The sequence below is a fragment of the Apaloderma vittatum genome, unplaced genomic scaffold (genome assembly GCF_000703405.1).
Source record: "Apaloderma vittatum isolate BGI_N311 unplaced genomic scaffold, ASM70340v1 scaffold105, whole genome shotgun sequence".
NCBI classification, from domain to species: domain Eukaryota; kingdom Metazoa; phylum Chordata; class Aves; order Trogoniformes; family Trogonidae; genus Apaloderma; species Apaloderma vittatum.
Genome location: NW_009717443.1, coordinates 96,348 through 109,269, shown reverse-complemented (window position 1 = coordinate 109,269; position 12,922 = coordinate 96,348). Strand labels below are relative to the sequence as shown.

General features: G+C 38.1%; 1 protein-coding gene across 1 annotated transcript in view; it reads left to right on the top strand.

The window, feature by feature from the left end:
* Window positions 1-1,535: 1,535 nt before the first annotated feature.
* NUDCD1 (NudC domain containing 1) overlaps window positions 1,536-12,922 on the top strand; it is a 29,742-nt gene continuing 18,355 nt past the window's right edge. The window contains exons 1-3 of the mRNA XM_009869872.1: window positions 1,536-1,682; window positions 9,949-10,134; window positions 12,546-12,729. Of these exons, the coding sequence (XP_009868174.1) occupies window positions 1,575-1,682; window positions 9,949-10,134; window positions 12,546-12,729 (478 nt within the window). The 5' untranslated portion in view covers window positions 1,536-1,574. The remainder of the gene's footprint in view (window positions 1,683-9,948; window positions 10,135-12,545; window positions 12,730-12,922) is intronic.

Below are 12,922 nucleotides of genomic sequence, written 5' to 3'. Positions count from 1 at the left end.
TTTTGAGATGTTGGGACTATAGCTGCTTGGTGTCTCTATACATATGGAATAGGAAGGAAAAGCTGCAGCTAGTCTGTAGAAAACTTGGTTAGTCTTAGAAAGACAAGCCCAGTTCTGATTACTGGTAACTGAGGAGAGGTTTTTATTTGGAAAAGTTTTACTCAGATGGATAACTGTGGGTAGCATGCTTTTTGCCTTGGAGAAAGTAGTTGTTGCATGTGTGTTTCATTTTGTGAGGGTTATTGACAAATTGGATCTCAATACATGTTGGGAAGAAAGGGCACAGGTGTATTGGGTTTGCATGGCCAGGTTTTGATAGCGGTGGGGGCTATAGGGATGGCTTCTGTGAGAAGCTGCTAGAATCTTCCCCCTGTCCACTGGAGCCGATGCCAATTGGCTTCAAGCATCAGTGATGGTGGTAGCACCTCTGCAATAACGTATTTAAGAAGGGGAAAAAGTTGCTGCACAAGAAGAGCAGCAGCAGAGGAGTGAGAATAGGTGAGAGAGACAACTCTGCAGACACCGGGTGAAGAAGGATGGGGAGGATGTATTTCAGGTGCCAGAGAAGAGATTCCCTTGCAGCCCATGAAGATCATGGTGACGCAGGCTGTCCCCCTGCACCCACGGAGGTTAACAGTGGAGCATATATCCACCTGCAGCTCGCAGAGGACCCCACGCTGGGGCAGGTGACTGTGCCTGAAGAAGGCTGTGACTCTGAAGGAAGCCTGAGGTGGAGCAGTCTGTTTCTGAAAGGACTGCACACTATGAAAAAGGACCCATGCTGGAGCAGTTTATGAAGAACTGCAGCCCCATGGGAAGAACTCATGTTGGAGAAGTTTTTGGAGGACTGTCTTCTGTGGAGGGACCCCATACTAGAGCAGGGGAAGAATGTGAGGAGTTCTCCAGTGGAGGAGGAACGAGCAGCAGAGAAAACATATGATGAACTGACTGCAATCCCCATTCTCAGTCCCCCTGTGCCTTTGTCGAGGAGTAGGTAGAGACAATTGAGTGTGAAGTTGATCCCGGGAGGAAGAGTGTTTTAAGTTTAGATTTTATTTCTCATTGCCCTACTTCAATTTTGACTGACAAAAAATGAAACTAATTTCTCCAAATCTGGTCTGTTTTGCCCATGATGGTAATTGGTGAATGATCCCTCCTTGTCCTTATCTCGACCCATAAGCCTTTTGTTACATTTTCTCTCTCCTGTCCAGCTGAGGAGGGGATTGACAGAGTGGCTTTGGTGGGAGCTGGCCTGCAGCCATGGTCAGCGCACCACAACATGCCACTGTAAATGGGAATAGTTATTACATGATCACAGTGAATGACTGCAGTGGTCTTCAGTGTGAATGACCCGCTTTCCAAATTTATGGTGAAATTTTAAACTATGTATATGTGAAGTATTTTTCTTCAGATAAACCAGACCTACAGACTAAGGATGGAGGAACTATTTTTAAATTGATAGTTTGAACTTTATTAAATTATAAATAAGTGTTAAAATAGCTACGTTTTGTTTTGTTTTTTTCCCAGCTGTAGCAGAAGTGAAACTTCGTGATGATCAGTATACCCTTGACCACATGCGTGCTTTTGGCATGTATAATTATCTTCACCTTGATTCCTGGTACCAGGATAATGTCTACTACGTTGATCAGTTTGGAAGGGTAATGAATCTGTCGGTGACTCTGGTAAGAATAAACTTTTTTTTAAAAAAATACTGAATTTGAAAAGATGGGGGTTAGATAAGGTAGGAGATATAGCAAGTAAGATCCAAATGCAAAAACTGGGGGAAGTTGTTGCCAGGAAGACAGGTAGGTTAACAAAAACGCAGTTGAGCAGGAAGAAAGAAAGGATTTTAAGTGAGGTTTCCAACATCTTTTCATTAATAGAATTGTGTTAGTATTGCAATATTATTGCATCTGCTTCCAGTCTGGAGGAGATAGACGTGGTGAGAAGCTGAAGAAAAGAGTGGACAGTTTTTCTAGTTGCTGGCTGTCCCTGTTACTTGATGTTTGTCTTTTTGCTACTTTGAAAGTTCAGTCCTTGTAGATATAAGGAGAGAAGGAATCTGTACGCGTTAAAATCAGAAATGCAAGCTGCTGATAGCTTAATCGAGGTATCATTTGTTGGAGCCAAAAAGATGCCGGTGGTCCTAGGCAGACTTGAAACAAAGTGTAAGCTAGACCAAGTCTGACAGTTCTCTGCTTTTATACTGATGTTTTTAAGAAGTCAAACTTTCTATATCTTTTGAGCCATTTTAATGCATGGATGCACTAGTTTCCATTACAAAGCTATTCTTCATTCTGGAGGCAAAAGGACATGACTCTATGGACACCGTGTTTCTGGTACATGGTATTGTAGTGCCCAATTGTTAAGGAATAAACAACCATGTGGAAAGGAAAATATCCATTGTGCTACCAAGGAATTTGACCTGTAACCCTGTGGGACAAATGAAAATACAAGTGCGATATGTGATTTTTTTTTTATTTATTTTTTTTGACTGAGTGTAGCTTACTCTGTGCAGCGTTTTGGGGATGGAAATTTCCAGGCCAGGGCTAAGCTGAGAAAAATCCCCAAATGGTAGTAGTAGATTTTTCTGGAAATACAGTTTTCCTGGGGATGGTATGCTGAGAAATGAGGCTGTAGAATGGTTCCTTTTCATAGAACATAGAAGCAGTTGGAGCCTTTGGCAGACTCCTGCTGAGACAGAATAATCTTCTGGGACTTCTTCCAGATGATCTCAAAAAATCTGGATTTCCAGTAGAAATGTCTAAAAGAAAGAAGCTTGTCAGGGAAAACCTTCTGCGAGCAGTGGCTTGTCACTATCTCACTTTTTTTGTTTGTTTTTTTTTCTGTTGTGGTTGGTTAACCTCGGCTGGCTGCCAGACACCCACCCAGACACTCTCACTCCCACTCTTCAACAGGACCAAGAGAAAATAAGACAAAAAAGCTTCTGGACTGAGATAAAAACAGGAAGATCACTTCCCAACTGCCATAATGGGCAAAACAGGCTTGACTTGTATTTATTGCCAATTAAAACTAGAATAGAATGAGAAACCAAGTCACACAAAGCTCCTGCTGGGAGCATGGGCATGGGCTTTCCATGAGCTGCAGTGTGGACATCTGCCCCACTGTGGTCCTCCCTGGATCACAGGGTGACAACCAGCTTCCCCGTGGTCTTCTCCAAGGGCTGGAGGCAAACCTCTGCTCTGGGCCACCACCTTGTCCAAGGGGCTCACCTGTTAGAGCCATGAAACATCTGTCTCCAGCTTGGGGCAGCCCTGACCTTGCCTCACAGACTGCCCCTGTGGCCACCACTGCCAGGACAACACGGACAGCCAGTATATTCCTCTATTATGAGGGCACCAAAATGTGTAAATTTCTTTCTTAGCAGATAAACTAGATAAAGGTTTTCACAACAGGCAGTGATTTGCATTTTTGTGTTTGGTAGATTGAAATACTAAGTATTCTTCCTTAGGACAGGTGGGTCTGTTGGAATCTTCAAGACAATGGCACTTGTTTTGTTGATATCTTGGTTGGAGTTTAAGTTCCACCCGACTGTAAAATAATAAATAGCCGTTATTGTGTTCTAGTGCACAATACGGTGCTGTTTTGCAAAGGAAACTGTTTGTATATGTATGAAGAAGAATGTGTGTTCGGAAACATCAACAAGGTATCTCATTACAAATGTGCCTGGCAATATATTAGTCAAATGAATATTACAAATATTGTTTTCTGCCAGGTGTAGCTTGTAAGTTAGTAATGGCTACAATTAAACTTGATGTCAGTCTTTCAAACAAAAGATGGAATAGATTAACATGCTTATCCTAAATCCAAAGTGAAAGAACACATAGGCTTTTAAGACACATAATTATTTCTAGTTCTGCTTGCTATTTTGGTTGCAGCTTTGATTCTAATTTGGTGGTGTGTTAGTTATCCATAAATAATGAATTATCCCTGCAGCTCAGATGTTTAAAAAGATGTTATCTGTGAGGGCAAAAAGTATCAGTAACCTTGCCACTTGCTCAGAATCCAGCAAAATTGAAAAAAAGAAGTGACCAACATGAGCACTTTTTCTAATTCGATGGATGAGTATTCGGGTGTCTTTTTTTTTTTTTTTTATATAGACTCGTAGAATCATTTAGGTTGGAAAAGACCTTTAAGATCATTGAGTCCCACCATTAACTTAGCACTAAACCGTGTCCCTGAGAACCTTATTTACACTTCTTTTAAATATCTCCAAGGATGGTGACTACCACTTCCATGGACAGCCCATTCCAGTGCTTAACAACCCGTTCAGTGAATAATATACAATGTAAGCCTCCACTGGCACAACTTGAGGCCATTTTCCTCTTGTCCCATCAGTTACATGGGAGAAGAGACCCACCCCCGGTAGCTGTAGAGAGTGTTAAGAGAGTTTTGTACCAGGTTGATGAAGTTATTACCCTAACTTGGTTGGAAATACTGTATAAAAGCTTTAACGTTCTTCTATTACAGCTACCAGACTTCTTTCATTCTGTAAACCAGCACTGATACTTTAATGTGTTAAAGTAGTAGTGTAGTGGCAGGATTACTGAGTTGGAGTTGTTTTGATTGTGGGGTTTGTCGCATCTGACTCGACTTTTTTTTGATGTTTTTAACACTGGAATATAGCTGAAAGAATATTCCGTTTTCTCCTCCAGCAATACTTGGACTCGATTTCTCAACCTTCAGCTCTTCTTGCAAAGATGAGTTACTCTTTATAATCCACCAATAAAATTGAGAAATTGTGGCAACAGTAACTCCTCTCACACTTAATTAAAACCCTTAATGGTGTCTATATTTTCATCTTTCTGAATTCCACTAAGAATTAGCTGTGGAATGCTATTTCTGTAGCTTTCAGTTGATTTCAATTCAGGACAACTGTTAGTGGCACCAGAAATGACATGGAAATAGGACAAGTGAGAATAAGGAAGCAGATAAAGTGAAAAACAACAGAATCTTTCAGATTTCTGTATCAAGATTTTAAATACTTAGCTTTGGTTGTTCAGAATGCTAGTTCTGGACATTTTTGATCCATTGGAGAGACATGTCAAATGCCTAGGCATTTTGGTTTTACATAAAACCAAAGTAATGTTTTTGTTATAGCTACTTTGTGGAAATTTGTATATAAGCTTGAGCCTTTGCTTTTTTCTTTCCTCTTTCGGTATGTTTTCTCTTTTCCCATTCCCTGTCTTTTCCTTGGAAAATTCACTCATTTTAAGTCTCACAAGAAATACCACTTGTTTGCTCAGTATAACAAACTGTTTGTGACTTAGGACCAATACAATTTCTTAATACATAAATTAAATCCTACAGGCATGCCAAGGAACCTGAGTAAAATTTCACTACTTAACTGTGTAAGCTAAGACATGCTTACTTTTTTTTGGAGCCTTGCATGGGGGAGTCAGGAACACTAGAGGGAAATTTTAAGCTTACATTTTACATTTTACGTCTTGTACCTGCACGCTGGGGAGGGACTTTTTACAAGAGTGTCCACCGATAGGATGAGGGTAAATGGGTTTAAGTTGAAGGAGAATAGGTTTAGATTGGAAATTAGGAAAAAAATTCTTCAGCACGAGGGTGGCAAGACTTTGGAATAAATTGTCCAGAGAAGTTGTAGCTGCCCCCTCCCTTGAGGTGCTCAGGGCCAGGTTGGATGAGGCCTTGAGCAACCTGATCTAGTTGAGAGGTGTCCCTGCCCATGGCAGGGAGTTTGGATTAGATGACCTCTAAGGTCCCTTCCCACCTAGGCCATTCTATGATTCTGAAATCTGGAACAGACAAACAGATCGACAGAGGCCAAAAGGAAGCAGAATATGCTATCAAGAAGTATAGAAGTGGGCAAAGCTAGAATTAAAGGCCAGTGGAAAAGATAAGAGAGAGACTTGGGCGTGCAAAATAGTTAAAGGAAGGATCTTTGTAGAGAAGTGAAAGGAGATGAAGAACAGGGTCTGACGCTGCATCTAGTTTCTCCTTAAAGAAACTGTTGCTGTCGTTTGAACCTACTTATAGTGAGTAAACCTGACTTCTCTTAAAGTGCCTGTAGTTTTAGTCCATTCTTCCTGGTATGATACGTGACTGCAGTATCTCAGCATCCCCTCATACTTCTGGAGTAGGAAATTACTATTAAACCCCGTTAACCAGCTGGTGAACAAAGAAACTAAGTCGAAAAGCCAATCTGATACAGAAGGGTTTGAGGACAGGTTTTGTTTTGACTTAAGTTCATCCTTAGCGTTGTTGGACTGAGATAAGAGACTATTTCACTAAATGCCTCAAGTTAAATTAGTGAACAGAAGGATTGTGAGTAAGAGCATTTACTTTCTTGACTATTGAGAGGAAGAGTCTATAATGTGTAATGAAGATTATTTTTCACTTTTTTACAGAGATATATTGAGTCTGACATTCCGGCTCAATGCTGTTAAATGTGATGTGAGCGTTAGAAGATTTAATGGTTGATAACTGAGGTTTATTTATTTATTTTTAAAATTGCTTCCAAAATTATTTGAAGCTTGCTGCTTAAGATTCACTTGGAGGCTGATACAAGTGTGGACTTCTGTAATGTTACATAGCATAGCGCTGTGAATCACTGTTAACAGGGATGATGGCTGCTTCCTTCCGTGATAACATGTGTGGGATTTTGGTGGGGTTTTTTTGTTTTTTTCTTCCTAGGCACTGTAGTCATTGCTAGTTTCTACAATAAAAGTGCTCCATTGTAAACACTGGCTTTCAGTGAAACCTTAAAATTAAATAAAGTATGAGAAAGCTAAAATTTGTATCTAGTGTTTGTGGGATTTTTGTTTTATCTGGGTTTTGGTTTGTTTTGGTTTTGTTTTTAATAGCTTCATTCTCCCCTCCTGAATGTGTTATAAATTAGTGATGTAGTTCAAGAGGTATAGTGGTGCAACTGAATCCACATAGTGAACGTGAATGCTTCCAATAATTAAAAACCAAGTCTGCATCTTTTCCATTGGAGGTTTCATAATAGCCCTTATGCCTTTCTGTAGTACCCAGTAATCTCAAATACCAAATCAAGTAGGCCCAAAAGGCAAGCAGACTTTCTGTTTGTCATCTGGTCTTTTTTTCTGTTGCTTATTAAAATGGTACTTAACCAAATCCAATTTCTCTTACTTACCTACAAACATGTTTTAAGTGCACATCTGATTTTAATAACATCTGGAAAATATGAAGGATTTAAAATCGCCTCCAATACAGGCGTCTTAACCAACAAGGCCACGACACACTTTGCATGCACAAATGTGCTCTTTCTGTACTGCATACACATGCATAAGTGCAAAGAACTCTTTTGAAAGTGTGTTTTAGTACATATGTTTTTGACTACCTTAGTTCCTAGATCAGAATGAGTGAGATTCTTTTACTACATGTGTATCTAGATGGTTCCCCCCCTCCTCCCTTGCTTGAGTGAAAATAGAGGGACAGGAAATGCTCAGAAAATATTATAATAATTTGTGGCTGAAATTTCAGGGCCTGTAATGAGACACTGTTTTAATCTGATACTTTTTCACTGCTATTTCTTAACCTCACGCCTCTACTGTAGCAAGAGAATGCATTTTGTGTGGCACAGAATAGATAAATTCTTGTTTCCCCTACCAGATTTTCAGTACAAAAATATGCTTTTTGTTTGCACTTCATTTTACCTAGAGCCTAGTGAAATAAGGCTCTCTGACCATTCTTTGCAACATAGTCTATTTGTTGTTCGATTAAGAAGATAGATTGGGGTTAAAAAAGGAAATGTTGATCAGTAAAGGCCAGTCAGACACCTTTTTTTCGAGAGATGACTGTTGTTCACATATACATAGGTAAACTAACCCGCAAAATATTTATGAAACCTCGTGTATCCAATTACGTTTCATTTATGATATATACATAAAACTGTTTGTGAGGTGAAGGGAAAAGACCATAACTTCGTGAGAAATGTTTATTTAAGGTACAGAATAGAAACAACAGGGAGTGGCTATGTTTGTTATTACCAGAAGACTTTTTTGGAGACTAGATCAGATCCTGAAGTCTGTGAATCAGTGTAAGGGCCAAGGTGGTGAATATATATTTTTATTCTTTTAAAAAAAAATTATTAGTGTCCACCATTTGTTATAGAATCACAGAACAGCCCAGACTGGAAAGGACCTCAAAACATCATATGGTTCAACTTTTCATGGGAAAAGGAGCCTCAATGAGATTATGCAGCACCCTGTCCAGTTGTGTCTTAAAAACTTCAAGTGTTGGGGCCTCTGCCATGTCCCTGGGGAGGTCGTTCCAGCCATTGATAGTTCACACTGTAAAAAAATTCTCTTATGTCAAGGTGAATCCTCTCCTAGTGCAACTTTTACCCCTTGCCACTTCTGTATGTGACTTCTTGTGAAGAGAGAACCTCCATCCTCTTACATAGCAGTCCTTTAAGTACTGGAATACTGGTGAATCTCTAGTCTGCCTTTTATGTTTTTCTCTTAAGAATATTTTGATTATGCTTTTAATACTGCAGCCTGATCTACTTTGTAAATAATTGACGAAGCTGTATTGCTAATAAAGCATGTCCTGACCCTTTTTAAACTGTGATAGCAAGTTCTTTGCAAATCATAAAGGTTTGATCAGGTTGTTTTTTGGTTTTTTTTGTCTAACAAGTCTCTTGGATATTCAGATATCACTTCAACTCACAAAAGGGAGGCAACTCCTAGTTCTAAACAGGCAGCAGCATTTCTGGCATTCTGCAAGCCAAACAATGAGCAAGGAGTTACAGACCCTTATTCAGCAAAGAAAGGGCTGTAGGTGAGAGGGAGTGCACAAGTTAAAGAATAGTCCCTAAAAGATATCATGGAAGACATGCCTTTGGTACTTAATTTGCAGCATGAAAGCAGTTTCTTCTGCTAGAATTAGCAGGAAATGAAGAAGGCAACACAGAACTACACCAGGACTTCTGAGAACTAGAAGTTCTAGGTATCACTGGAAATACAGAAATATTCTAGTATATAGAAATACAGATAAAATTGGTAATCTAACGTTCATTTTGCACTGTTATGCAGTTGGGCTGATTGTGTAAAGTTTATATGGCAGGTAATACAGGATTTTATTTTTTTGGTGCGTTTTTTAATTTTTTTAATTTAGTGATATGTGTAATTTTCTAAAAATCTATATGTCTTTATTGTTCATTGCAGAGAATTATAACATCTCTGCAATTTGCTCACTGTTGTATCCCTGCTCATGCTCAAAAACTATTCATGCTTGGACTTTGGCTTAAAAAATACGATTGCAGTGTGCCACTGATAGAGCATAGTAAATAAATGTTGCCTGATGTGTAGTGTAATCTTAATGTGATGGAAAAGTTATTTGCAGATATTACAGGAATTAATACAGTTTTTCTTTGCTAGCTAATCACAGTTATTACTTTTCTAACTTACTGAATAAAACAACACCTTTAGGAAAGCTGAGAAATGATATGTCAGCTTGAACATACCAGTTGTGTGAGAGAATAGGCTAAAATTCTGTTTAATTTAGAAGTGAGTTTTTACAAACTAGTTTTACAGTTCTGTGACTTTTTTTTGAAGTCTCCACATTTTTGCTGGGACTAGAATTATTTGAGGTGATTAATTGTAGGGGAATGCTAGGGGAAAATAAGTGAAAAGCCTTTCTAAAATTCAAAATGTAATTAGTGCTGTAAAATGGAAAAAAAGAAATTGAGTGCTGAAATATCAATTATAGAACACTTGTGTTTTCAGTAAAAGAGATTAACTCAGTGATCAAATTCTACCAGCTTTTCAACATATGTGGGAAAGATGGTTGCTACCTGCTTTTTTCCATATAAGCTCAACTGCACAAAGAAACTGGTGAATTGTCACTGAGATTTGTTATTCTTAATTTGTCTGTAATACTGAAATTGAAAAATATTTCATGAAGTCTTAATGCGTGACTGTTGGCTTACAGGACACTGCTCTACAAAAGCCGAGAGAAGTTTTCAGGCTGCCTACAGACATGACAGCTTACGACGATCGCCTTTGTGCCTCAATACATTTCTCCTCTTCGACATGGGTTACCCTTTCTGATGGTACAGGAAGACTCTATTTAATTAAATCAGGCAAGCGTGGAAACAGTGCCTCTGAAAAATGGGAGGTAAGTCTTGCAATAATGTATTTAAGAACTGTATGTCTACCAAATAATTCTGATTTCGGGCATTTCTTACTGCTTGTATGCAATGCTGTGAAGAATTAATCCTTAAATCATGACTGACTTGCAGGTGCAGGATTGTGTTCAAGTATAGAAGGCATTGATTTTATAGTAATAACTTAATGTTTTCTTTATGCACAAAATATCTAAACTTCAGTTGTTTGAAAGGGAACAGCCTTTTAACTGAACATCAAAGTAAAAGTGTTTCTAAATAGGTGACTAAGTGCTTGTTTAGCTGAACTTTTTTAAAAAACTATTTTCCCTTTTCCTTCCCTATTCGTATGTGCCTGTCTAGGATTTTTTGCCTATCCTTTATTGTTTGCTATTTCAGCTGGCCTGTGGAGTAGTATTTTTTCTTTTAAAATCTGAAATAATTATAAACCCAGCTAAAAGCTACATTTGTTTTACAGTTAGGAGATTTCTGGTGTGTCTGATGTTTGTGCACATGTAATTGTGCGTGAAATATTCACCATTTAATTTGCCCCATCTTAAAAGTACATTCACAGAAACCAGAATAAAACTTAAATAAAATTCCTGGTTAAAAAGCTTTGATAGTAACCCTGGGGGTTGCCTGCAGAGCATTTATAATATAAGCAATATTATTTCCACCTCTCTGGAAGGAAAATACTTCATAGTGTGTACTTAGCTCTGGAAAATTATTGGTGCTTAATATTTTTACTTAAAATTGTTGGTTGTAACTGAAGTATGTTTTTATGTTTCTCATTATTAAATTCTTTACATAATTATTTGCTTTAAAGAGTCTTCATAAGGAGCTTTTATTGCATCCGTATCAAAATTATTTTACTACGCTAATAATGGTGTTGGTTATCTTGCTTGGAGACATGAAATATAATGAAGTTACGTTTTCACCTGAGCTGCTGTGAGTCTTGTGGTCTGTGATTAGTTCCTCCTTAGTCATGAAAGATAAATCTGTTATTTTCTTTATTAGAGGGCAGTTTCCTAGGCGGTCAAGGAAGTTTTAGTATTGGCAGGAAGTCAGGTATATGTCCTGAAGTTGAAGATTTCAGCATGGTGGATTAGCTGCTTCCTGTACATCTTTCAAGAGTTCAGTATCTGGGAAATTGGGGATCCTGTTCCTTAGATGATTGGCAATAAATACTGATTGTTTTTTAAACTGTTCGGTGTGAGAATGCTGGTGCATAAATAAGATTCAGTGGAGTTGTCAGTGTAGCAAGAATATAAGATTTGTATGCTGTGGTTCTGTCAGCATAGAAATCCGCTTCTTGCATATTTAGACCTGATGATTTACAGTGATGTTCACATCCCAACCCCAAAAATCCTCAAACCTTACCAGGTTTTGGTAACAGGTGGGTTGAGCCCGTACTCATTTAGCAGCGCAGCTTGAATTCATTCTCATTTATTCTTTCATTTTTGTATGTTAGCACTCTAGCAAATAGTGTTACATTTCGTCTCTGCTGTTTAGATTCATTTTGGTTTTATCTTCTTGAGCTTTTTGCTGAATGAGTTCTTTTTTTGAGAAAAACTGCAATACCTAGTTTCTAGAATTAAAACTTCCAGCTTTAGGTACCAAATGTTAAATGTCTCAAGGTGCAAGACTTGGAGTCCTTCTGTATGAAAATCTTTCATGTGTACAGTGGTGCTTGTTGGCCTTTCGGTGTGACAGTAGTATTTGTATATTCTGCCAACGTTGTCCCATCCAAATATCGGGTGGACTTTTCCAAGATTATATATAAAAATTCAAAAAATTCTAATCCGAGCTCCTCCTAAACATGATATTATACTCTTTCATTTAATTATTTTTTTTCTTTCTTACTCTGCTTCATAAAACTTCATAGAGAAGGAGAATTGATTTGAGAGAACTGGTTGATCATTAAACACCAGCAGCGACGCACTGCGCCTTTTTATCTTCTTGTTTGCACGTGTCAAGGTCTACAAAGATTTTCAGGATATTGGAGTGTCTAGAGAAGTAGCGAGCGCCTGGGTGGGATGCCTGTGATTTCATTTTGAGTGTGAGATTGTTTCCCCCAGCTGGTGTGCTGTTGGATCCTGTTCTGTTCATCAGTTGTACCTCTACTTGGTGTAGTAGTAAACAGCCATAATGCAGACAGTTTTCTGGATCTTTGCACTTTATTTAATGGGCCCTTATAATGATTTTATAATATAAACAATAATAAAAAAAATACATTTCAGAACAGTGGCTTGATAGCCAAGGAAGGAGGAACCAGAAATGTGACATTCATGGATTAATATAGCAGGAAGGTTTGTGGGAATCAAACTTTAACTGATTTTATCTTCACTGAAGCCTCTCACTGCTTTCTGAGAAAGAGCAAGACTTCCAGTTTTAACTGACATTTTACTACAATTTTGTCTTCTAGATTGTGTTTAATGAAGAACTAGGAAGTCCATTTATTATAGCACACAGCGTTTCCTTTGTAAAATCTGATACACATTCAATAGCTGTGTTGTTGCTTAGGGTAGAAAAAGATGAATTGGACACAAAAGGAAGTGGATTTCATATTACCTTGGAATGGGTTACAATTACAGAGATACACAAAGAGGGTGAGTGTTTTACATTTATATTACTGGAAATGTTTAAAAAAACCCCCATGCTTTTATTATATGTTTGAGTATTTGGTTGTTCCTCAGGTTCTGACATTTTCTTTTCCCAGAATTTCAGCTTTTTTTTTACATGGGTTATTTTTTCATATATTTTGAGATCAAACTATTGATAGTAGATCTGAATTCTGGCAAA